Here is a 27,840-nt window from a genome sequence, read left to right on the forward strand (position 1 = left end):
AACCCTGTGCCTGTTCTGAACTTCCGACTGAATGTAGCATTGTTACTGTACGGCAAAATTGTTAATTTTCGTGCTGTATATGGCTGTTCGAACCGCTCAACCCGTGATAAACGGAACTATTACCGTTTGCCTTCAATCCCGGCTGAACGTTATCATCAGGCAAGACGGGAGACGTATAGAAAACGTCGGGAAACATGGTTGAGAAAAATAAGGAGAGAAGATCTCTTAAGAGAGGACTCCACTAAAAGCCTTGACCACTTAAGAGTCTGTAGTGACCATTTTATAACAGGTAATAGGCTAAGAAACACGATGCATGGTATGCTTATTAACGGTAAATAAATATAAACAAAAGACGTCTATGAAATGTTGGATTATTGAATGGGGGTAAAACTCATAGATATCATGTTTTGGTTAGCAAGCACCTCGTATGATGACTTTGCCAGCACTAACTGCTGCTAGAGTTAAGCAATGTTTAGCCTCACTTCTCACTTCTTCTCTATTATCTGTTACCAGCCCAACTTTGACATAATATGAGTAGCATGACTTAAACTAGATCACATTTATGTATGGGAGTAACACAAGCCTAAAGTTTAGAGTAGCACTAGCTAGAAGGCTAACGTTAGCGGATAGCTACTAGCTATTGAGAGATCACATACAAACTAACCCTAGCATTAGACTTCTAGAAAAAGAAACATATTAATGTATAACAAAACAACAGATCGGGCCAGGGGTCCAAATCATCTTTTAGATCCGCTTTGCAGATTTCGTACGGATCTGTACAGCTAATGAATGACATTTTTTCCATGTACCGTTACTTGGTCTCCGCATTTTTTATACCATTAAAGTACCCGGGCAGCATAGGGCCACTTTTCTTTGCCATGATCATGTAGTACCTAGTCTAACACAATGCGCTGCTGGGGGCTGTCCTCCGAATTCGGAGACTTAGAACACACACACACACACCCTTTTCTAAAAGGAGTTACTCTGCCCTCCCTCTACTCATTCGACTCGCTTTATCCATTGCCGTCGAACACACAAACAGTGGAAGGGAGAGGGCGGAAAGCCTAATTATCTTCGGTTCCATTTTTAAATTCGACGTTGTAGGCCTACGATATGTGCTATGCCAGGAAAATAGGCTATTAATTTAATCACGTTTAGCTTTACTTGGATTAAAACAGTTTTTTTTTTTTATATAATGGTCAGCTTACGTTTGGTGCATTAGCCTTTTAATCCGTTGTTTAGTCATGCAAGGACCGAAAATATTTCAGTCGATGTCATGCACACCGACGTTGTAGCCTATTCCACGTTGTTTGCATTGAGATTATCTCTTTCACTGTTGCCAAGTCAATTTTGTGACGATTCAGAAACGTGGATGTGTTGCCATCAGCATGTCAATAGCGAGTGTGCCAACAAATTGGGAGGCTACAGCCCTGTTACTTCAGCATTGCATCTTACCAGCCAGTGTGTGCGGCGCTACAAAGCTACGTGAATTAAACACGCAATTACGTGGTCATGATGAACCGACAGAGTTGAAGAAGAGCTGATTAGTTTACATTACATTACATTTGGCTGACGCATTTTTAACCAAAGCGACTAACAACATGGTAAACAGTTTAAGTTTTAAAGCAATTCTCAACAATTTTAGGACAAATTAAAAACGGTAGAGTACAGTACGAATAAGTGCATCAGTGAGTGCTGTTTTTAACAGTTACGTGTCAGTTCAAGACGGCTGGTAAGTGGTAGGATCAGCAAGACTTGTTGTAAGTGGTGCTATGAGAGGAGATGTTCTCTAAAGAGCTGGGTCTTCAGGAGTTTTTTGAAAATGGAGAGAAATGGAAAATGTCCCTGCCCTTGTAGGAACTGGCAGTGTGTTCCACCAACGAGGAACAACAGAGGAGAAAGGTTTGGATTGGCCTGAGCGTACCGGTGGTAGACCTAGACGTCCTTCGTCTGAGGAGCACAGCGGTCTAGATGTAGCGTATGTCTGCATGAGGGCATTCAAGTAGGCGGGAGCAGAACCGGAGACTACTTTGTAGGCAAGCGTTAGAGCCTTGAATTTGATGTGGGCTGCCATAGGTAGCCAGTGTAGCTGAATGAGCAGCGGGGTAACATGTCCCCTTTTGGGTTGGTTGTAGACCAGGTGCGCGGTTTCACTGCGCAGGCTGGGAGACCGGTCAGAAGGGCGTTGCAGTAGTCGAGTCGTGAGATGACTATTGCCTGAACCAGAAATTGGGTAGCATCTTGAGTCAAGTAAGTCCTGATTTTCCGTATGTTGTAGAGTGCGAAACGGCATGACCGGGTGACTAAGGCAACATGATCTGAGGAGGTTAGTTGGTTGTCGAGAACAACTCCTAGATTTCTTGCAGTCCTGGTAGGTGAAACAGACAGGGAGTCAAATTTGATGTTGATGTCGCAGTGTACAGTAGGTTTAGCTGGGAGGACCAGCAGTTCAGTCTTGAGATTGAGATTAGTAATTGATCAGGCTATTACATTAATTAGGATTTCAATGTGTGGAGGGTATTTGTCTACAGTAGGCGATCACATAAAGTTAAATGCACAACTTTGCTGAATGTAGGGCTGAAATATATCCTAATGTGCCTGCTTGTGTTGGTGTTGACATTTTGTATGTATTACAAATACATAGATAAAGCTTAATTTGAATTCAAATTTCCCAAGGACTGTTTTGAAAGAATGGATTTCTATTTTTGTAGGCTAGTTATTGTGATATTTTTTATTTATTTATTATTTTTAAGTATATATTTTTGGGCTTTTATGCCTTTAATGCGACAGGACAGTGGAGAGTGACAGGAAGTGAGTGGGAGATAAGAGTCGGGGTGGGATCCGGAAAAGGACCACGGGGGGGGGAATCGAACCGGGGTCGCCGGCGTACGGTGCAGTTGCCCCAGCCAGTTGCGCCATGGCTGGGGCCGTTATTGTGATGTTCTAGGGAACATAAGGTCATGGAAATTTATCGAAAAGTTATGGAAAATCTCTGGTGAAAATGTGTATGAACCCTGACCTGTATACAGTATGTAGACTGAGGCAGATTGCACGCACGTAGCAGGGAGTGGATAATTTGCTATTCTGTCTCCTAGCACCTCACCCTCTCGGAGAGGATGACACATACTGTGGTGTTGACCGATTTGAAATAGAACGGAATTCTCTTATAAACACGGAATTGCACAGAATTCGCAGATATTTATGAATCATCATTTACATCTAGTCCTCTAGCACAGTGTTTCTCAAACTTTTTCAGACCAAGGACCACTTAAACCTCACAGACTACCTAACTAATACACAATAGGCCTACTCACTGAACCACCTTGCTTATTATCTTTGCACCTTGTTTATTGTGTCAGAGGATTCATATGATTTAAATTGGCATATCATACATAGTCAGTGTTGCAGAACTGTTTGGAATTACATACAAGTTGGTTCAATATTGCAAACAACTCATATATATTATTTTTTTACCACGTCTGCTCGCAGACCACTTGGGATAGCTTGCGGACCACCAGTAGTCCCCGGACCACACTTTGAGAAACACTGGTCTATGGTGCTATTTGACTTCATTAATGTACTGTACCAGTTGTAACACAAATTATATTTAATTGACATATCACTATGTCAATTAAATATAATTTAATTGTTATTAATTCCATCCTAACATAACTGCTCTCTCACTTCTTTTGGATTAGGGGTTAGTAACTAGTTAGTAGTGGTAACTAGTCTTGCTGATCCTAGCACTTACCACCTGACTAACTCACTCTTGATTGTTTAAAAAACAGCACTCACTGATGCACTTATGCACTGATGCACTTGGGTTCCCAAACTCCATCAATGTGGGCCTCCCCTCTGAAAACAGTGACACCTTCGCGCTCATGCTATGCAATGCAATGAGTTTTCATCATATTTTCGACGTTTGGCTTTGTTGCCCATATCAGGCTCGGGCCGTGCAGCGATAAAATGTGACAAATCTGTCCATTTTAAGTTAGCTATCGGAACCTCACATATTACCGTCACGTATGTCCAACCTCTTACGTGTATCTGTCACTTAATATTCATTTCTATACAAACCAAGGTGGCGGATTCCTAAAGAAACGCAAGCACCCACACCATAAGTAAAAATACATGTTACCGTGACTCGAAGAGCTGTAAACAGTGTTGTAAGGCTGCGTGTAGCCTACAAATCCAAGCTCCAAGCTGCAAGTTGCCGTTCACTGGTAACTTGCAGCTAACTCGGCTGGCGGCACTGTTGCTAAATTACGATATGAAGTTTGGCACAATACATTAGGGATCAATAATACTTTCCACTATCCCAAAGATTTAGTATACATCTCTTTTATGATTTATTTCGATTTTATAATGTTGACAATTACATAATCATTGAAAAAAAAACATAGATAGTTCTAACATGAAATAAACGTTTTTCCTTCTTTTTTGAATCAACCTTCCGCGCCTCCCCTCAAATTATTTGGCGCCCCCCAGGGGAGGCGCGCCTCACAGTTTGGGAACCCCTGTACTAGAGCTTTTTTGAATTGTCCTATAATTGTTGAGAGAATTGCTTTAAAAAGCTTAAACTGTTGTTAGTCGCTTTGGTTAAAAATGCATCAGCCAAATGTAATGTAATGTAATAACTATAGTCATATGGCAAAGGTGTGTGTTTAGGTCAGTAGTCCCCGGACCACACTTTGAGAAACACTGCTCTAGCAGACTCTTTTCTTCCAGAGTGCCTTACACAACTTGGGGTTAAGTGCCTTAGTTAGTTTTTCTTTATCTAGTTAGTTTATCTACTATTAGTTAGTTTTTCTTATCTTCTACTGTCTCTATTGTACAGTGGAGTTTTGTTATGTTTATACTTATATTTACCATTTTTGCTGTAAGTGCATGTTATGTGTTATGTCTGTATGTTACTGAGACCTTGAGTTTCCCCTTGGGGATCAATAAAGTATCTATCTATCTATCTGCATGTCAATTACATTACAAAGGACTACACTGATCCCAGAGCAACTTGGGGTTAAGTGCCTTACACATGTCAATTACATTACAAAGGACTACGCTGATCCCAGAGCAACTTGGGGTTAAGTGCCTTACACATGTCAATTACATTACAAAGGACTACGCTGATCCCAGAGCAACTTGGGGTTAAGTGCCTTGCTCAAAGGCACCATGGTGGGGGCTGGGAATTGAACCCACAACTTCTCAGGCTACTGCATGCTAGCCCAGCCCCTTAACCACTCCACTACCACCACTATTCTAGAATACATGAATTGTTCCATGATGTTCTATTCTTATGTGTCTATGTCATGTCCCTACAGAAATGGACCTGTCCCCTACAGACCCCGAGTCTCTGGTCCAGTTGAAGAGGGTATCAGTGGTGCTGGTGGACAGCTGTAGAACACAGGAACAACGAGGGAGGAACAGAGAGAACAACACAGATGCAGAACAATCCAAGAGCCGTAAGAGATCTCACACACACACACACACAGACACACACGCTAGCAAATTTTGCTGCTCTTATTTTTTCATTATTATATGTGCCCTCTTATTTACTTATTTACTTACTTTTTTGTTTACTTGAATGTTATGTTTGTCTGTGGACCTAAATTGGCAAAATATGTCTTGTCTTCACCGTGGGATAGTGAGAAACGTAATTTCGATCTCTTTGTATGTCTGGAACATGTGAAGAAATTGACAATAAAGCTGACTTTGACTTTGACTTTGACACACACAGAGCTCACTCTGTGAATTTATGCTAAATGTTTGTATAGTTTAATTCTAGTTATTGCATAATGGAAAAAATCATAATCAAGATTATTTTGTGTTTTGATGAAAAGTGTAATTAAGATTATCGATTACTGATTATTTATTAGCCCTATTAGCCTTTATTTCCACAACCGCAGATCACTAATAGGCTATAATATGGAAATCATGTGAAGTTAAATAACTTAAACAGCAGATGCATTAGCCTACATTGTGATTCGTTTTGGACTCAGAACTTATTATATTTATATTCATGAGTAACTTATGTCCTAATGTTTAAGTGTGTTCTTCTACATATGAGATGACCGTTATGATATTTATATTCATGAGTAACATATGTCCTGATATTTTAGCCTACATTGTGATTATATTCTGTGGTGTGTGGCATATTCTGGCATTTTGAATAGATAAATCCAGACGTTCTACTTCTGTCGTGTTTGTAGGCTTGCCTACATCTCTGCCATGTTTGTAGACCTGTAGCCTTCATTTCTGCCATGTTTGTAGGCCTGTAGCCTTCATCTCTGCCATGTTTGTAGACCTGTAGCCTACATCTCTGCCATGTTTGTAGACCTGTAGCCTTCATCTCTGCCGTGTTTGTAGACCTGTAGCCTTCATCTCTGCCATGTTTGTAGACCAGTAACCTACATCTCTGCCATGTTTGTAGACCTGTAGCCTTCATCTCTGCCATGTTTGTAGACCAGTAGCCTACATCTCTGCCATGTTTGTAGACCAGTAGCCTACATCTCTGCCATGTTTGTAGGCTTGCCTACATCTCTGTCATGTTTGTAGACCTGTAGCCAGGCATAAAAAAAAAAGGTTTGGTTCAATTAAGGTTAGTAAGACCAAAATCACACTGATCATCTTGATGCTTATTAAAAAAGGATAATCAAAGGTAAACAGTGAGGATTACAGAAAATCAAAGTAGGCCTACTTTATTTGTGAAAATGCTTTGACTGAGGTAATTCACAAAGCAGTATAACCTTTCGTAGAACTGTCCAAAAAAGACAGTCACCTAAAGAGATGACATCATGTCATATGTTTCAATACATTCATATATTTTGTGATTCATATTAAGTTCATATATTTTTAATAATTCATAGTCTGTGGCCTGCATAATTACTAACAGCAAGTAAGTATCTAGTAATTTCATATTGATTTAAACTATTTGACTACACTTCTGTTTAACGTCTAATTGACAGCCTGCCCCTTTAAGGACGTGAGAGTAGCCTATTTACATTTCTGAGTGGATTGGAAGGCTTGCATCTCACTGTGTTCGGCTACGAGTGTAAATCACTTTTTGCCTAGTGCATTACGATATGTGGATGCAATTGGGAATGTCTTCTATGTCATTAGTTAAAATAAATGTTAAAAAAACAACTCGAATGAAATCATTCTTGCATCATAGAAGAGGTAAATGTCTTGCAATTTTATTAATTTCTATGATTTTGGTAGCACTAGTCAAACTAAGCCCACAAGCTAGCAAACATGACATAAGCTAAAAGGACATATCCAGGTAAACGTTTGCCAATGGGTTGCATAGCCTACTCAAATGTCAGTACACTACTTACTTACTTTCATAGCCTAGGTAGGTTAGCAACACCAGGTTGAGAGATGCATATAAGCAGATTATTAACGTTAGCCTTCTATTTATTGTCATCAAAACTGCAGAGGAACGAACACGTTAGGGCAGTCTTTGGTGTCATACAGAAGGTGCAGAAGAAAGTGTGCCATCTGGTTCAATATTCTGCGCGAGGGACTGTTGTGGTAGGTGAAATTTCACGGTGAAACTACGATGATTGGTCAAATTTGCGAAAAAGTTGCGGTGTTTGGACAAAATTGCGAGTGCCTTGGTAAGTGACGAAAACAATCGTCTTCGTGAACAGCTGTGCATAGGCTACTTTGTAAAAGAGAGAATACGCTCATCCCTATACATAACGCAATGGGTAATTCATGTAATTATAGTTTGCCTTTTATTTGTGGATTTTTAATGTAGCCTAGACTATTTATGACCGCCGCTAGCGAAGCGAAGACCCCCCCCGTCATCTACTTCCTGAATTTTTGGTCAACGATACCCGGGACACCGAACCACCGGGGCACATGAAATTTGGTGGGTATGTAGCCCCACTAGACTTTTACGGAAAAATTTCGTTTCGTCCCCGGCCCCCCCCCCCCCGTGCTGGGCCCCCCGAACCGCAAAGAAAGCAGTTTTTCCTAAATAACTACCTGAACCGTGGCACTGAGGATGACAAATCTTTTATGGTATGTTGGTCTCAAGGGCCCACATCAATCTGGCCCATAATCACTCATTTGTGATTTGCACCCCCCCGGTAAAAAATGAAAATGCAATATTATTCTGCTTTAATCGCCCCCATCTTCGGTTAAGATGTTCAGAACTGCACCAAATTTTATATGTATGATTGACCTGGCATTCTCTGGGGGTATGCCAAGTTTCGTAGAATTTCATCCCTTAGGGGGTCTAAAAAAAAAATAGGTTTTGTGTACATTTAGTGACTGTACACTCATTGGCCTGTAGATGACCGTGCACACATATGCACACACACACAGGCACCCACATACTATCGGTATTAGAACGGCCGATACATAATTACAAATTTAGTAGCATTAAAAGAAAGCCAAAATAAATATTAATCATCATCATCATGGCTGCATTTCCAGTATTGGTGATAAGTAGTCGTTTGTCCACTAGATGGCGCATCGTCGCAGTGAGACGTAATTTTGTTGGAAGTTAAAAGTGGGTTGGAAAAACAATGGACGCTTCCTACAAGGACTAGTTTACCGCAGAGAACGTCTAATAAGGATAGGATGATGTTCACATGAAATGTAATTCCCATTTCTTCTTGAAGCCAAAATAAATCTGAGGATGTTTATCGGACATGCTTGGTTTTTACTGCAGGTACGTTAATCTTATAATATCAATAAGGACCTAGGTAATGTTACCGTTAGCGTTGGTTGAGTGATGGAGGCCAATTTGATTGATTGCATTTGTAGAAAACTATAAATGCGGTTATACCAAGCAAGCAAAAATTGATAGCAGCACTGTAATTGTATCTTTCGACTGTCATTTGTTGCACGTGCTACAAAAATCATTCTGTGCAATGGAAGATTTACCAACATTACACCGGTCTGATACAGTTTTGCCTATACATGCGTGAGACTGAGACGCCTGTTTATTTTGTTTTAAGTGCGTGCAGGGTGTGAGAGGGGAATCGATGTGCTTTGATTCCAGCTTGGTAGTTGTAGTCTGTGAAATTAAAAAGCACGTGTGTGTGAAGTATCCAAACAATGACACCTTCATTTCATTATGGCTGCTTTAGCAACACACCTTAAGCTACTGTGTAGTGGGTCCCATTTAGAAGTGGCTACTTCATTCGCGCTTTCCTTGACTCATGGAGCTGCGTGAATTTTATTACAACTTTTCGCCACGGTATGGCAGTTTAAGTCCGCTTGATACTGTAAGGCGTAAGCCATTGGTTTCCAAAGGAAATTTTATTTGTGTCACCAGCATAGCCTATTGACAATTTATGTTGTAAATAGGCCTACCTTATAAGCCTACCTGTAGCTTAGGGAAGCTAACAGCTTTCTATTAGGATCTAGTTTGTTAGTTACAGTTTTGTCATAACTCCCTGATGCATTTTTGCATTTAGAATAGCCAGAGCGTGGATATCTCAATCAGAAAATTAAACAATATCGGGTGCCTATGGACTAGGCTGGGTGAACCCAGCCTGATCTGCCCGCTATTTATTTTTTGATTTCTTAAAAGATTGAGCTTGGTCTGGTGAAAGCCAGACTAGCCATGGACCTCAGTTAAACAATGCAAGGGAACATGAATCAGCCTATATTTGCACGAACAATAACGGACAACAGCTCTTCAACTTTGGCCCGTTAAAATGTGTATGAACAGTCTAGCGATGCATTTCATCAAGGCCCATTTGGACATGTCAGTTATTTGCACCACTGGTTCGATGTAAAACAGCATTTCGTTTCAGACTACTGTTACTTAATTTGTGCATTGACAATAAAGTATTACATGAAATCTTATGTAGAAGAAGAAACATTCACAAAAAATCCATCCATCCAAAAATTACCTTTTGTTTTTGATAGCTGTTGAAAACAGCATGGAACTGACAGAGATGTGTTTGTTTATAAATAAATAAATAAATAAATAAATAACATTATGCTGATACATTTTGCTTTTCCCAAATACAATGTAGCCTACAGGTGTTAGTGACCTTTCAATAATCCAGTTGCAATGGATGAACTGTGATGAACTGCCCTACTTGTGATTGTTTAGAGATTTTAAAGGTTTTATAACAATGCTACATCTTCTTTGGCTATTCTACAATCTATTCACCTTTTCAGCACCAGTAGGCTACTTTCTGTGCAGCCGCACACACACACTCAGGCATGCCAAACAAGCATACACAAAAGTTTCAAGAGTGGGGGATGGAGTAAAATATGGAGACAAATTGAAGTGTGATTTATTTTCATGGAACTGATGTACAGGACTGAGCGACGGTCATATTTTGTACCGCTATGCGGTACATCTAGTTAGTGTTTTTTCTTCACCAAGCTCATAAAATAAATTTGGGTCGTAAATTGACAGGGTTGGTCGGAAACCGGAACCCAAGATTTTTTTTTTTTTTATAACCCATGTTTGTAGGCTTGCCTACATCTCTGCCATGTTTGTAGACCTGTAGCCTACATCTCTGCCATGTTTGTAGACCTGTAGCCTACATCTGTCATGTGTGTAGGCTTGCCTTCATCTCTGCCATGTTTGTAGACCTGTAGCCTACATCTCTGCCATGTTTGTAGACCTGTAGCCTACATCTCTGCTTGTATCTGCACTAGTTGGCCCTCCATCGCAGCATGTTAGCAGCTTTTCTCTTTCTCCTCTCCTACATCTTTTGTAGCCCAGCCCCTTACCCACTCCACTACCTAACTATTCTAGAATACATTAATTGTTCCATCATGATCTATTCTTATGTGTCTGTCTACAGAGATGGACCTGTCCCCTACAGACCCTGAGTCTCTGGTCCAGTTGAAGAGGGTATCAGTGGTGCTGGTGGACTGCTGCAGAACACAGGAACAACGAGGAAGGAACAGAGAGAACAACACAGATGCAGAACAATCCAAGAGCCGTAAGAGATCACACACACACACAAAAACACACTTAATTAATTTATCTGGAATGATCAATACTGATTACAACAACACAGCATTCCAAATATTAAAAAATGTATGTTTATTCATACCCCTGGCAAATAAAGGAATATGCCACCCCTAGGTCAAATTGGGTCACTCCCCGCAGTCCCTAGAGTTGGATGAGTGAGCCAAAGCGTTTTATAGCCGACCCAGCCATTGTCCTAATCTAGAAACGGCCCGGTTATCTTTAGCTTAGCGTAGTCGCTGTAATCCAGCGATATCAGCTAGCATGTCGTTGCAAAAGTGAATGAAATAACTCAAGATTTTTTACAATTATTTCTCGTAACCTGTACATTCACATCGAGTACAAATATCACACGAAGGGATTTACTAGACCAATTTAGATTTGGAACTATTTTCGGGCATAGCACCGGCAAAGCACCGCTGCCAGGCGCAAAGACATCACGCAGCATCTGTAAACCCTCAACTTCCGGCAATACAGCAGCAAGCCTACCAAGTTCTCTGCTACTAGGCTGACACTGACAGGTGGGCTTTCTCTAAGAGAATATGGAAGATTACACGATAGACGAAGATGATGACTTCGACTACCAAGATCCAAGACCCTACCTTTTCGAACCTGAGTTCACTGAAGAGGTAGCCTGACGAGCCAGACCCACATTAAAATGTAGGGTCTGGGCACTCACAGTTCGCAGTGCTCAGTCCGAGGGGCGGGATAATCAGTTGTCTTTCAAATTCCCTCTGCACGCAATAGGACAGCGGCAGCGCTATGAGTCCCATGCGTTTCCCACCATGGGAAGCTAGTTGGCTAGTTCAAACGTTTGCCAACTTAAAGGAACCGTAAGTAAGAAATGTAATTCAACTAATCATAAAACGGCCCTGATTTGTCACTAGACATTAGGAAATCATGCTAATTTCAAATACTTATATCACTGACAACAGAACCCTCCCAGAACCTGTTTTCCCTGGGTCGAACCCTGGTCGAGTAGCGCTGTCAGAAATGTAATCAGTATCAGTAATGGTACCGACTTCTATCTCGTAAATTACCCCACTAATAATGCCCTGAATGGTACGAAACTTCTACAGTATGTTCTTTACTCATAAAACGAGGCATTGAAAAGTTTGTAAATACACCAGGAGTTTATTTAAATAAGACTTGCCTGATGTATGCTACTATCTGCTACTATACCGTTAGGCTTGGGTATCGAATATCGAGTATTGGTTGGAACCGGGACTATCTTTGCGATTTTCCCGGAATCGTTCAAAAGTTTAAATTTCGATTCCTAGTTTCGATTCCCAGTCCGCCGACCGACACCAACAAAGAAGCGCATAAGTTCAGACTATTTCATTCAGAATGCAGGGTTCCCATAGCCTAGAAATCTAGACGCGCCCCTAGTGGCGCTAGTCTAGCAACTCTCCGTTGGCTTGTGAGCTCCAGAAATCGAAACTTAATCAGGCCAATGAAATCGTGTATAGAGTCGTTAGGTGGGCTTAATGATTGATGGCAGAGTTGCAACGGTTTGGCTTGAACTCCCTGCTACTTGAAAACAAATAAGATGGATGTTGCTGCTGGCGAACAGTGTGACACGAGTTAAGCTTTTATTAAGTTGGCAAACGTTTGAACTAGCCGACTAGCTCCACTAGTGGGAAACGCATGGGACTCATAGCGCTGCCGCTGTGCTATTGCGTGCAGAGGGAATTTGAAAGACAACTGATTATCCCGCCCCTCGGACTGAGCACTGCGAACGGTGAGTGCCCAGACCCTACATTTTAATGTGGGTCTGGCTTGTCAGGCTAGGGTTCCTGCGGATCCTTAAATAGTCTTAAATACAACTGAATTTTCGAAAGAGAGGTATTAAATGTGCATATGGTACCGCCAGTGAGTGCAAGAGAGCGAGTGATGTCTCAATCCAGTTTCGTGTATTTAAAACGCAATTGGATAAGTCAATAGGCTATTAGGCTACGGGAGGAAGTGTAGTGGTTGCAGAGTGAAGATGTTTTTCACGGGTGTGGTTAAAGGTGTGAACGGTAATAATACAGTACGCCTATGTAGCCTACAAAATAATATGCCTGATGTTTTCGTGGTGTAGCTGAGGCCAGAGAGATGTACAGGTAGCCTACGTGGAATGAGGAAGCCTACGGTAGAATGAGCAGGCAGCTTGGCATCTAAATGAATGAGCAGCTTGGCATCTAAAATCGTTGCTCGGACGCAGCATCGTACGCGAAGACTGCTGGTCAAATTATGTGCAGTGCTTCGCAATCAGGAGGAAATACTGTATGTTAAGTTGATCTGTTTGCATCTTTCCAGCGTGTGTTGCTGGCCTAGCCTAGGGAAGAAAATATCTGTCTAAGTTATAATAGCCTACCTGTAATATCTGCCAGCAGCTTGCTTGCCAGCGTTTCCCAGTAGGCTAGGCCTACTTCGCAAAACCGCATATTTTTTGAATGTCGGCGACTGGCTACATAAAAAATAAAAACGTGCGTTCATAATAAGTGCATGCTTGAGATGAAACCAGCAGTTTTCAGCAGGATCATGCGAGGAGGACCTGTCTCTTAATTAATTTGTCAATGGTTTTACAATGTTTCAGTCAAGCTTTGGTTGGTTTAGATACAACTGGTATGCAAAATGTAAAGTAGTGGATTAACTTTAATTTGCTGTGCTGCATATTGGACAATAGATGCACATAGTAAATTATATAAAGTAGGCTTATTAAAATATGTAAATAGCTTAGTCTGACTTTGAAAAAAATATTGAAGGGAATCCAGTCCAGTGCACATGTCTTTGGCAAGTAGCCTAGGCTACTACAGACACAGGTGAACAGTCAGCAACTGTCAGCTTCAAAAGCAAGCAGCCCAGACCCTAAAATTGGGCATTTATAGTTTTGAAGGTAATTCACACTCAATTATTTTCTTTCGCCAAAATGTATGTGGTAACTTCTGTAGACATCCAAAATGGGGTGCGGGTTAAAATTAGTAGGAAAAAATAACTATTGCATAAACAGTCATATATATCTTTTTGCCCTGGTATAGTCCTAAGTTTCATTTAGATGTCTTGAAAAGGTCACTTGGAAAATGTGCAGATACCCTGAGAAAGACCGTTGGTTAGCTAGCTCATTTAAAATATCCTAAACTTTTTTTGACCCTGCCTCTTAAAAAAATCGGAATCGAGAATCGGTAGGAACCGGAATCTTTCAAATTCAAACGATACCCAACCCTATATACCGCTGCGTCAACGTTACTTCCGTGATTTGGGAAATGCCCGTAAAAGTCCTGGCAGGAAGCGATTACATCAACGTTTTTTGGTATATCCCAACGTTTTTTGGTATTTCCGAAGTGTTTACAACTTAGTGTTACCTAATAATTGTTGCAAACTGGTACTACGAACAAAATATTAGTGCATTCCTGAATCTACATCCTTATGCATGCTTCCTGCCAGGACTTTTACGGGCTTTTCCCAAATCACGGAAGTAACGTTGACACAGCGGTATAGTAGCAGATAGTAGCATCCATCAGGCAAGTCTTATTTAAATAAACTCCTGGTGTATTTACAAACTTTTCAATGCCTCGTTTTATGAGTAAAGAACATACTGTAGAAGTTTCGTACCTTGACACCCCGCTTCAGTCATTTTAGAGCGAAGCTCAAAAACATGAGTAGAAGGCAGATAATTCAAGATAAGATATAGACAATGCTTATGTGACCGGTCATGTTAGACATTGTTTTAGCAGTACATAGATGGCTATGGCAAAAATACCCTGAATATTTGAAGCTTGGATTCACTTGTGTTGAGGGCAATAAGGGACAGAAACCCCAGTGTGTGGTGTGCAGTGACTTGCTGGCACACAGGAGCATGAAACATGGCATGTAGTCCATCGAAACTAAAATGCCACATGGAAACATCATCAGCATGTTTCAACCGTTGCTAAGTATAACAGACCGCTGTCAAGGAAAATGAGTTTTGTGCATAGACTGTATAAAGGTTTTTTGGGGCTGTTTATTCATGTTGTTAATATCACTCCCCAAGTAGTCCGGTCACTTCTTGCAATGGAACTTCATTTAAAAGTGAAAGCAGACGGTTGATAAACTGTGTTCTAAAGAATTTTTTTAACTTAATTTTTTTTTTAAGTTCAGTGTATGTTGCAAACTATTTGTTTCTCAGCAAAAGCCACGATGAAACTGTAACAAATAAATGTAAAGAGTCATATCAAGTGTATTTTTTTGTTTTGTCAAATAGCCGTGTAATAAGGAGGATAAAGAGGTTTTGGTTGCCAAAACCAACCAAATCTCGTTGCCACTTGTAACAGTTTGGTAGCCAAGGGCCATTAATGTCTTGTGCTGCTTTGTTTTATAGCCTTATTGACGCCAGACCCTTCTCAATTGATGTTGCTGATGTTACACAATGTTGTCCAGCGTGCTTCTTTGTCTGAACCTAAATTGTATCTTCCTCTTTATTCTTTCTTTCAGAGGTGACAGCATCTCAGGTGTTCACTTGCTCCCTGTGTCCATGTTCTTACACGGCTCAGCTCTACCTCCACAAGCACATCAAGAGGAGCCACACGGACGAGTATGTGCTCCAGCTGAGGTCTGGAGAGATCAGACCAGAGACTCTGGCACCTTCTAGTTTTACTCTTGGAGGAAGTACCAAAACCCACCAGCGCATTTACACAGGAGAGAAGCCGTACCCCTGTAGTGACTGTGACAAGAGCTTCAGCCAATTAAGCAATCTCAAAACCCACCAGCGCATTCACGCAGGAGAGAAACCATACTGCTGCACTTTGTGTGGTAAGACTTTCACTCTGAGTAGTGCTCTCAAAATACACCAGCGCATTCACACAGGAGAGAAACCGTACCACTGTAGTGAGTGTGACAAGAGCTTCAGCCAATTAGGCAATCTCCAAATACACCAGCGTATTCATGCAGGAGAGAAACCATATCGCTGTAGTAAGTGTGGTAAGACTTTCAGACATTTATTCTATATGCAAGCCCATCAGCGCATTCACACTGGAGAGAAACCATACTGCTGCACTCAGTGTGGTAAGACTTTCAGTCATCGTAGTGCTCTCATAAAACACCAGCGCATTCACACAGGAGAGAGGCCGTACCCCTGTCGTGAGTGTGACAAGAGCTTCAGCCAATTAGACCATCTCCAAACCCACCTGCGCACTCACACAGGAGAGAAACCGTACCCCTGTCGTGAGTGTGACAAGAGCTTCAGCCAATTAAGCAATCTCAAAACCCACCTGCGCATTCACGCAGGAGAGAGGAGAGGAGGGAAGCCGTACCCCTGTCGTGAGTGTGACAAGAGCTTCAGCCTGTTGTCCTATCTCCAAAAACACAGGCGCACTCACACAGGAGAGAAACCGTACTGCTGCACTCTGTGTGGTAAGACTTTCACTAAGAGTAGTACCCTCAGACTACACCAGCGCATTCACACAGGAGAGAAGCCGTTCCCCTGTAGTGAGTGTGGCAAGAGCTTCAGACAATTAGTCCATCTCCAAACACACCAGCGTTTTCACACAGGAGAGAAGCCGTACCACTGTAGTGAGTGTGGCAAGAAATTTACCGTTATGTCACACTTAAAACTACACCAGCGTATTCACACAGGAGAGAAGCCGTGCCACTGTCGTGAGTGTGGCAAGAGCTTCACTGTTGAGTCAGCCTTAAAATTACATCTGCGCATTCACACAGGAGTGAAGCCATACCACTGCACTCAGTGTGGCAAGAGCTTCAATAAACAGGATCATCTCAAAAATCACCAGCGCACTCACACAGGAGAGAGGCCATACCACTGCACTCAGTGTGGCAAGAGCTTCACTCAGAGTGGTGATCTCAAAAAACACCAGCTCACTCACACAGGAGAGAAGCCATACCACTGCACTCAGTGTGGGAAGAGCTTCAATCGAGAGGGATATCTCAAAAAACACCAGCGCACTCACACAGGAGAGAGGCCATACCACTGCACTCAGTGTGGCAAGAGCTTCACTCAGAGTGGTGATCTCAAACATCACCAGTTCACTCACACCGGAGAGAGGCCATACCACTGCACTCAGTGTGGCAAGAGCTTCACTAATAGTGGTGATCTCAAAAAACACCAGCGCACTCACACAGGAGAGAAGCCATACCACTGCACTCAGTGTGGTAAGAGCTTCACTCAGAGTGGTGATCTCAAAAAACACCAGTTCACTCACACAGGAGAGAAGCCATACCACTGCACTCAGTGTGGCAAGAGCTTCACTCAGAGTGGTTCTCTCAAAAAACACCAGTTCACTCACACAGGAGAGAAGCCATACCACTGCACTCAGTGTGGCAAGAGCTTCAATAAACAGGATCATCTCAAACTTCACCAGTGCACTCACACATGAGAGAGGCCAAACCAGCGCACTGAATGTGGCAAGGGCTGACTGAGAATGTCCGATTGTAGGAGTTCAGAGAGGCTACGAGCTATGAGGAAGTAATGCAGTTGGCTGAATATGTGATCAAATGTTTTTTTTTTTTTTTCAACTGGCGGTCCGCAAACTATCCCAAGTCGTCCGCGGTAATATATAATATAGAGGAGTTGTTTTGTAATGAATCAACTTCTATGTAAATCCAAACAGTTGCGCAACACCACCAAGGATGGAAATGAAATATTTCATCCATCTGCCACTGTGGCTGGTGGACTCCAAAATCTACCAGCCACTCAACGTTTTCACCAGCCACTAGAGATACGGTATGAAAATGTGATATGATTATAGTAACCTAAATGATTGTGGTTATCGTCATTATTACGATACGATATGACTGCCCTCCATGCACAGTAGCAACAAAACTAAAGGTCAACAGAACAGCATTCATATGCCATAGTGTCATGAAAGGGCTGTGGCTCCTTCAAGACAATCATTTGGCGTGCGTTCTGGAGCTATGCAACTTGATAGCCTCCACCATCTGCTTTTAATATGTACAGAGATCTAGGTTATATTTAACATTTATTTTCTATTTGGCCTGTTATGAAACCATGCATGAATTAAACCTGACCTGTTGTGTCTGATTTGTTAGAAAACTGTTGATCCAAATGATGAGCTTTTGGTTGACCCCTAGCTCTGCCAATTTATCCACCAATAGGTGGTTATTATTATTATTATTTTAATACCTATGTAACGCTTAGGGAATTATGTACGCAAGGAACTGTATGACCGAAACAGTGTGAAATGTGCAAAGTGCCTTAACTGTTTTAAATGATTACATCGTGAGATAACGAGTCAATGCAATAAATGTTTGTAACCTGTTAAATTGCAACTGATCTCTCCTGATGACTGTAAAAGTGTACGTTGTTATGTAACGTGTCAAAGTGATATGATTGTTGTCGAATGTAAACTGTTTGTGTAACTGCTGAAACTGTCTGTAAACCACCAGTACCAAATGTAACCCGGAGAAGTAATGTGCGTCTTTTTCAAAGTTGTTGGTTAGATCTGTGATTTCTGGAACATTCTGAAAGCTAGTTACCATGGGAAGTGTGTGAAAACTAGCTATTTTGGGAATTAGGGGGTGGACTTGCCTCAGGAATGTGTGGGGGATAGCCTATATGTTATAAATAGGGGTTGAACTAAAGAACGGGCCTATTTGCTTTAAGATGTCGACCAAACTCCACCACACAACCTGTTGCAGGTACCGCACCTTCTGTTCCGACTGTGACAATCAGCCGACCTTTGTACTATTTTCATTTTATTTACATTGCAACTTTGTAACCCGCAAGTAGATATTGTGCCACATTTTGTTAACACCTCTAAAGTGCTGAAAAGTAAAGAATTCATTTAACTCTCCAAGCAGTATTTTGTCTCTCTTTGGGTCTTTTACAGTTTCCAAACAGGAGGGTCAGATAACCGATCTCTTCTATGGTTCTTCATCTGTCTTTTCTAAGACGTGGGTTAGTTGGACGTTATACTGCGGAACTGTAATGAAATCTCCATTCTTTAAAAACCTAAACAAGAAGTAGTGTTGTCGTGATACCTAAATTATGACTTCGATACAATACCTGACATACATATCTCGATGCTTGATACTGAAACGATACCATGGTGAAATCCTAAAATATCTGGAAAAGAAAGGACGCAGACCTCCTTCAAGTGTAGTGAGTCATTTGTTAAATTTGGCGCACTTTTGTAGTGTGCAGGTCAATTCTGGGTTCTAAACTTCCTACATAATTATTATTTTTTATAGTCAGTAAAAATAGTAGTTTGTGTGTGATTAAGTCCTTAATTGTTTGTTATAGTTCATTTACATAGATTCACATACAATTCTTTCACATAAACATTCAGGTATTTGTGGGCGTTTAAGGGCGTTTTTGGGAGGTAACCAGGTAGCAGCTCATCACAATCCGTAGAGCGGCGCTTCTGCAACATGAATCCCTACAGTGACTCTTTTGAATCAAATGTACAATGAATCACTTCCAGGTCAAATAAAGTTATATATACCTTTGGAAACTGTGTTTTGTCCTCTTTGATCTTCTTCACACGTTGTCACAGTCCACGCTCTTTTAAGACCACATTTCACCGGTAAGTACAATGACACCCGAGTGGCAATTAAAAATGGTGGTGGGATCTTGCGCTGACTCCAGAGTGGCATTTAAAAATGGCCGTGGGCAGGGATCTTGCGCTGACTCCAGAGTGGCATTTAAAAATGGCCGTGGGCAGGGATCTTGTGCTGACTCCAGAGTGGCATTTAAAAATGGCCGTGGGCAGGGATCTCGCGTTGACTCTTGAGTGGCATTTAAAAATGGGCAGGGATCTCGCATGGACTCTTGCGTGGCATTTAAAAATGGTGGTGGGATTTCGCACTGACTCTGAGTGGCATTTAAAAATTCTGTGGGCAGGGAAGTGGCATTTAAAAATGGCGGTGGGTGGGCAGGGATCTCGTGCTGACTCTGGTGAAGGAGGGAAGAGAGTCACCGAATGAAATGAATGAAATTGAAATGAATATCCAATCATATGCAAGGATTTTTGATAAGGCCCAGCCTTCTGAAACAACTCTCCAATGGAGCGATCCCAGATGGATGAGTGGAGCGGAACTTCATCGGGCGAGTCAGGTTAAGGAAGAGAGTCAGCGAATTGTTTGTTGATTATTAAAATCAAATATATCGGCGCAATGTATGATTTCCAGCCGTCTTATTTGCTATTGTGGAACTATTTTTTCAGACACCTCACAACCGCGTATAAACTTCCGCTCAATTGTGAGCCTGAAGCATAGACGATGGCGCAGTAATATCAACGTGCAATGAGTCTTCCAACAGAAATCAATGGGATTTTACAAAATGCCAAATAAAAGTCGACAGAAACTGTATTTCACGCTACTTGTTTTGGAACATCAACGAACACCACTAACCACTCGATGAGTTGCACAGTTTTCAAAACGAACGTTAAGGGTTGTTTAGGACATGTTTGAGTAGCTTACTACAGTATGCCCATTGTCAGCCACCCTGAGAAGTCAAAGGCAATTCAAAACGAGTCAGAAAAGTCGAGACCGGACCAATCGTCAAAATTTCGGTGTCCACCACTAGTTCATCCAAAACAAACCAGAAAAGGGCCTTAAAGTGCTAAAAACCGGAATTTTCCTTTAACCCTTTAGGCGCCAGAGGTTTTTTTCCGAAACGATCAATTTTGACATCTTCATTTCAAAAGGCTATATCTTAAAAGTGATAAGAGATAGAGACTTTCTGTAAATTAGAGAAATATTAAGGATGACCCAAAGTTTATGTAGAGATTAAATGTTTATATCTAATTTGCATATTATGACGTCATATGGTGGTGGCCATCTTGGATTATAGAATTTTCATGAAAAGTTGCATGTTTGAATGATAAAATGCACCACTTCTTTCCCCCCAAAATGTCCCTCACCTTCTGTATGCTATATTGCACAATACTGAATGCTCAGGTAAATAGTAAGTAGTGAACAAACTGTGTAAATCATTACTAATAAATGGCAGAAACAAACCAAATGCATGTAGCGGTAGACTGGCCTTTTGCTGTAGAGATTTTCCATTTACTACATACAGTAGGCACTCTGATTCCATGTATGGGGCACATATATATTATTCAGATGACACACAAACACAAGTAGACAAGACCTGTTTAGTTCAAAAGCTCATTTGCCACGGCAAGGCACAGATCAGGAGTGAGATGACGAGACAAGACAAGAGACAATGTTAGTATTTTTTTTCTTTTTGTTGTTTTTGTTGATGTTTTTTTGTTTTTTTTCTTAGCTGACAAAGACACACACATCACAAGGACATGAACACACAAAAAGGAACACATAGTGTACTGTATGTCCTAAATGATCAGGGAAGTAGATAGCAAATCAACAGTGTAAATCATTACTAAATGGCTGACTTTTTTTTTTTTTATGTAGCAGGCCTTTTGCTGTAGAGATAATGACTCCCTATCCCTATCCATACAGGGCCGGCATTCCCATCATCTTGTGATAGACTATGCATGACCTAATGTGTGTGTGTGTGTGTGTGTGGGAGAGGGAGAGAGCGTGTCACCACCTCCACCATGCGAGCAGCATGGCCAGATCTGCCTCGCGCGCGCCGAGTGGAGAGAATTTGCGCAGCTCGGACTAGGCCTACTGTCATTCTCATTGCGACTCCCCACACTGCCACTACGTTCCCCCCTGTCCTATGAGCACTTCGACCTCGTCTAACATACCCAGTGGCATTAGACAAAGGCTCCACCACGTTACTGTCGCCGCGATTGTGGAGAGGCACACGTTCAGAAGACAGAAGCTAGCGCTATGGATATTAGGCTACCTCCAGCCTCGTTCGCCACACCACTAACACCCTGCTAACTTCCCGATGAACACTCCGAACCCGTGAAACATTATTCCCACCAGTGACATTGGGCAAACGATTCAACGTTTGTGCTTGGTGTAAGCTAAACTATGGAGTAAACTCTCACTTTGTCCAGCTGCATCATTGCAAGGCAGGGACGCATCTGAAGCCTCACTAAACGAATCACCGTCATTTTCTGAAGGCAGATATTCCCCTTCAGAATCAGGGTCCGCGAATAGAAGACCCAACACTTCATTTCAGGTAAACTTTTTTGATGCCATTAGACGATAATCTAATGCAAATACTCGCTGACGTTGACAATATCGCTCTGACAAAGTGGCTCACACGCACACTAGCTCCGGTATTTCATACACTGATTCAATGCGCTGTAGCTAGAAACTTTTGTTTAAAGCGTGTCCTTTTTTCGACTCGGGGATGACGTATGACATGCCTGCCATCTAGTGGAGTGGAAGTCGAACGAAATATGACACCCTATTTGACTAAATCGGCCGTTTTATTCAGTACCGCATCTTGTCGACTATAGTCGCCTGTGGCGCCTAGAGGGTTAAGACCTAAGTTCGCTAGCTGTGTGCCTGTCGACCAGCTCTGTTCTAGAATCTTTGCTGCCAACCCTGGTCGAGAGATGTAACGCAGGACGTCCCCTGATTGGCTAGTCAGTAGGCGATGCAATGTTTGATTGGCTCTGCAGAAACTGTCAAGCAGTGCCAGAATGTGTTGATTGGCACTTCAGAAACGACGACAAAACACTGCCAAAATTTGTGTCTGTAAAAAAGTTTTGTAGCTTCGTAGATCCAGTTTGCACACGAAAGATAGATGTCACACTTCTCCCGTGCCTGTAGCTATAAAGCTGTTCCACACACATTCAAACTAAAAATATTTCTGCAGGTACGCATTTTTTTTGCACAGACAAATTAATTATACAGCTACAAAACGGTTCTACACTTGTGAAAATCATATTCTCGAAGACAAAACTCTATTACACATGAGAATATCTTTTCACGGGCACACAATCTTTTTGCCGTTGTTCTGACTCCATAGACATGGTCCCTGGATGCCTTATGTTGGCTGCCTACCTGAGTGTCACTGCTTGGATGGGGAAAAACACACCTTTGCCATTTGAGTATAGTTATGACATGACATTACATTTGGCTGACGCATTTTTAACCAAAGCGACTAACAACATGGTTAACAGTTTAAGCTTTTTAAAGCAATTCTCTCAACAATTATAGGACAATTTAAAAAAGCTCTAGTACAATTAGTGCATCAGTGAGTGCTGTTTTTTAAACAATCAATAGTGACAAGCAAGACTAGTTATCACTAACCCCTAATCCAAAAGAAGTGAGAGAGCAGTTATGTTAGGATGGAATTAATAACTATAGTGATATGTCAATGAAATATAATTTGTGTTACAAACTAGTACAGTAATGAAGTCAAATAGCATAGACCAGTGTTTCTCAAAGTTTGGTCCGGGGACCACTGGGGGTCCACAAGCCGACGTGGTAAAATATAATATAGAGTTGTTTGCAATATTGAACTTTGTATGTAAATCCAAACAGTTCTGCAACACTACCTATGTAATACGCCAGTTTAAATCATATGAATCCTCTGACACAATAAGCAAGGTGCAAAGACAATAAGCAAGGTGGTTCAGTGAGTAGGTCTATCGTGTAATATACTGTTGAAGTAGGTCTACTGTTTTTTTTTTAGCTAGGTGGTCCATGATTTTTTTAAATTGGTTTTAAGTACTCCTTGGTCTGAAAAAGGTTGAGAAACACTGCTATATAGACCACCATCTACAGTTCTACATTTCTGCCTTGACATTAAAGAATTATAACGTCTCTCCCTACAAGCTTTAAACCTACAAGCTTTAAACTTGGCTTGACTCATTCCATTGATAGGGGTACTGATTGATAGAGGTTTTGGAATAGGCTACTATGTTATGTTTCCAAGCGGATACTATAGTCACTTTAAAAACTGGTTCTCTTTAGGTAAAGATTGTTTGTTTTTTTAATGTTCTAGTTCTGTTGTCTGTTACACTGTAGCCTACAATACATGCTCACTCTGATACTTCAGCAGATATCCCATATAGGCCTAGGCCTACTCATTGCTATGTATATGGTCCTTGTGGAGATATTCAACATATTGGCGTGAATGTCGTGTTGAGCAGGAAACCAACACATTGGCCTGAAATTGCTTAAAATCACACACACACACACACAAAACAAAATCAGGTTGACAACCAAATAATCATGTTTGCACATAAGTGGGATTATATTGCACATTTGCACATAAATGGGATTATAGTGCACATTTGCCCAAAATTACAGTATGGAAGAAAATGAAAGCACTTTGGGGGAAAAAATCCGCTTTTACCACTTTTAAGAATATTGTGTTAAAAATGGGCAAAAAATAATTTTCTAAGCTGACAACCTAGCTAGAACACATGTTGAGGGGTTATATATTAGCCTAATACTGGATAGGTTGTATGCTTGTATCAAATAGTGTCCGACAAAGTTGTATTATCAGTTTTGCCCCCCTGACTATTGTAAAGACGATCAAAACAGACTAGCCCATATGTATATTATGTCTATGGACTAGCCGAGCACTTGCCATGACCGTTACATGACGTTTCACGGCCAAATCAAATAACCAATTGGGCGAGACCCCTTCTAGCCAATCAGAGACGAAAAAGGCGGTACCTTCCCCGACCATCCTGGAGAAAATAATATCGCTCGCGGACGGCGGGAGTGATCCGTGGACGGGCTCGGTAGAAAGTCCTATCATTACAATAATGCGACTTCGTCCCTGCACAAGAAAGTCACTTATTGCTAGGGCCTACGTTGTTTGTTATTTCCTTGGTAATGTCGCTTCCGCTCACGATTTGATATTTGACGTCTAGCATAAGAGGAAGTGGAGATTTGGCGCATGGTCCCGTTTTAATTTAACTGGGAAACGAAAGAAGATTTAACAAATTAAGTCAACTCCACACTTAGCCCAGTGCAACAACAACAACGGCGGCGGAGGAGGAAGAAGAGAGTAACCAAGAACACCGTGGTTGTCATTTGAAAGGTAGGTTCCCGATACGAAGATGAAGCATGAAAGGATTCGTCAATGTGACGAAATGGTAGCCTCATTATAGCAAAGTCAGGATGTTGCATAAGTTAGCTTAGTATTTGCAGATGTTGCATATGTTGGGGAAACACGAATTGCATGGGGAACCAAATCGGGTGCTTCACTTGACATTAATGGCCATTTATCTAGCCTAGAAGCATAGGCCTACACTTCGAAGTGTTTCATGTTTTATCATTATAGCCCACATCACATCGTGTTAGATGAGGTTGGCATAGAAACCCCATAGACAGTTCATCTCAGAATAGCAAAAGTCATCAGTTTCATAACCTGTTATTTTCCTGTCAGTGCTCGTCAGTTCCTCTTTATCTGTTATCAGTTCCACCACACTTGGGGTGTCTTCCTGTCTTCGTCTCTTCACAAGGACATCCTGCATTCTCTGGAACACTCTATTTACAGCTTGCTCAAACTGATATGCATAGGCCTATATAATGTAAGCAATGATAACTTTATTAAACATTTCTATGACAGTTTAGTTCTTGTGCTATGGGCTTGTGAACTTTGACAAAAAAGAGACCGAACAAAATCGACACCCCCCTCCCCCTGTAAAACTGGCTGTATCTTGAAAAGTATTGATCTTAGGCCTAAAAGTAATTTTACAGTGCGTCTCCTGGGTAACATCCAAGGGCGGCGGGAAAGGGGGTGCTGCAGCATAGATTTTTAAGAATTATTATATATATTTTTAAATAATTACTAATTCGCTGTCTGACATTATTTATATTTATGTATGTGAAATTATGAGTCAAATAGCAAAAAAAGGGTTGGTTCGAATATAGGCTACTAAATATTAACAGTTATAGAGATCAACGTGGACGTGAGTCAGTTACTGTAAGAACCGTAGCATGGTTTCAGCCAGAGCCATATAAAGGTAGAGTTGCGACAACTCCATTGACGCTAATGTTCCATTTTTTTTCAACAATGGCGGCTAATGGAAGCCTCAAATAGTTCCCGAAAGTTAACAATTTATAATAGCAGCAGTGCAGTTACAGACTGTTTGTAGCCAACATTTCAGACTCAGATTTACATTATTGGCTCATCCGAATAATAATAATAATAACAGTAACAACAGTAATAGTAGTAAAGTAATAGTATTAATAACCTAATTATAATAATAAACTATTTATGTATCGACTATGACAGCTTTTCTGCTGCTCAGTTTTTATCAGTTCCTTATCAAATAAATTAAAAGAGGCTAAAGCCCAATAAATGTGCCACACATAATAACCTAATATAAGATAAACCTGGCCTATACCATTTCAATTAGGCAGCACTAGGCAACACCACAAACGAGCTGTCATTAAGTTTTTGCGTTTGTAGCCTACAACTTTTATGACGTGACGTGTCTTGGGCATTTAGCTTTACCATCATGTCAACATAGTTGTAACTTTATGCAATGCTCATCTAGGCTATGGATTTAAGTGGTTTCATTTTAAAAAAGGCAGCAAAAGTGGGATAAAGTGCAACTGCTTCCCCAAAACAATTCCTCCATAACTGTGGATTTAATCGTTTGATATGTGGATAACTTTCAGTGGACTAAACACATAAAAGATAAGATTTTGTTATCACAAAGCTAGCTGGTTCGTTAAATATGGCGAAGCATATTTACAGCCAACTTTGTAGGCCTACTTGCAGCAGTGAAATGGAGTTTGTTGTTAACATGGTTGGTAACGTAAACGTTTCTTCAGTTAGGAGCAGGACTGTTTTTTTTATTTTGCATTCATTTTCATTGGCAAAAGCTAGCCTATGCATAAGAGAACCTAGATTTGAGGGAGCTGCAGCTGTTAGCATCAGCAGGTCATATTAACACAGCAGGGCACACTAGCCCAGTGATGAAGGATCGTGTAAAATCCCCATCCCCAGAAAGTTTCAAACCAAGCTTGCGCTGATGATGCATGATCACTGATCAAATTGCTATTTTCTGACACAATGCACACCATTTCCAGGTGCTCACCTGTCTGAATCTCAAGCTCTTTAGCCTAGCATCTGCTGTTCACAGCACGGTGAATGACAAACGATGACAAAATGCTGTTCATGTTAATGAGTTCATATCCTGGTTATTTATCGAAAGACTTACATGTCACGTTTTATATTTTATTATGATCACTCGCATTACCATGGGGTTACTAAATAGGTAGGTATAATGCTACGGTTAACTTAGAATGCCCACCATTACACTGGAGATGTTAAAAAACTTTTAAACTTTTTTTATTCTGCCGCGACGATAGGCTAGGCTTGGCTAGGTAATTCGCTCATTAGCTCAGATCAGTGACTACCAGAGGAAACGCGGGGTAGAAAGCTCAAACAAGTAATGTTAGACTAGCTGTGTTACAGTTTCTCGTTGCAATCAAAATTTCACAGGAGCTCCATGCGCTTTTGTAGGCTACACGCAGTCTCAAAAACACTGTTTACAGCTTTTCGAGTCACTGTACGAGGTCATTTATTTTATATAGCGATAATTTAGATACACTTATGGGGTGGGTGCAATTGCGTTTTCTAAAGAATCTCTTCTTTTGTACAGAAATTAATATTAAGTGACACATACGTAAAAGGGCGGAAAAAAACGTCACCTTATATAGCAGGCTAAGATATAAGGTCTGGAATTTAATTTAATATTGTTGTAATGGTAGGATAACTACATAGTTTACACAATAATTACACTGTGTTATAAATATTGTATATCAATGCATTTATTGACTGTCAATTAACCAAAATCGTGGCTCTGTCTATCATTGAACAGTAGCCTATTTAATGCATTCTAATCCATTGTCAATCACTTCCGGGAACTATTTGAAGTTTACATGAACCACGTGACCTTAACGAATTTTGAACACCCATTGTCGCAACTCTAGCTTTATATGGCTCTGGTTTCAGCTATGTGATAGCGATCAAGTGTGTAGGTCTACGGTTGAGGCCTACATATTCTATGCGATTTACACATTCAAAAAAA

The 27,840-nt window shown here is 41.1% G+C and overlaps 1 protein-coding gene across 5 annotated transcripts in view; it reads left to right on the forward strand.

Annotated features, from left to right (window-relative positions):
* The window catches only part of LOC121718838 (oocyte zinc finger protein XlCOF6-like), a 55,781-nt gene that overhangs the window by 9,859 nt on the left and 18,082 nt on the right, over window positions 1-27,840 (forward strand). For 4 of the 5 annotated variants that reach the window (XM_042104156.1, XM_042104158.1, XM_042104159.1 and 1 more), the window contains exons 3-4: window positions 5,319-5,459; window positions 10,782-10,922. In XM_042104156.1, coding sequence (XP_041960090.1) covers window positions 5,319-5,459; window positions 10,782-10,922 — 282 coding nt within the window. Of the gene's footprint in view, window positions 1-5,318; window positions 5,460-10,781; window positions 10,923-15,406; window positions 19,362-27,840 lie in introns of those variants that run through there. The other variant, XM_042104157.1, reaches the window with a different exon arrangement.

This window comes from Alosa sapidissima, chromosome 9 (assembly GCF_018492685.1).
Source record: "Alosa sapidissima isolate fAloSap1 chromosome 9, fAloSap1.pri, whole genome shotgun sequence".
NCBI lineage: Eukaryota > Metazoa > Chordata > Actinopteri > Clupeiformes > Clupeidae > Alosa > Alosa sapidissima.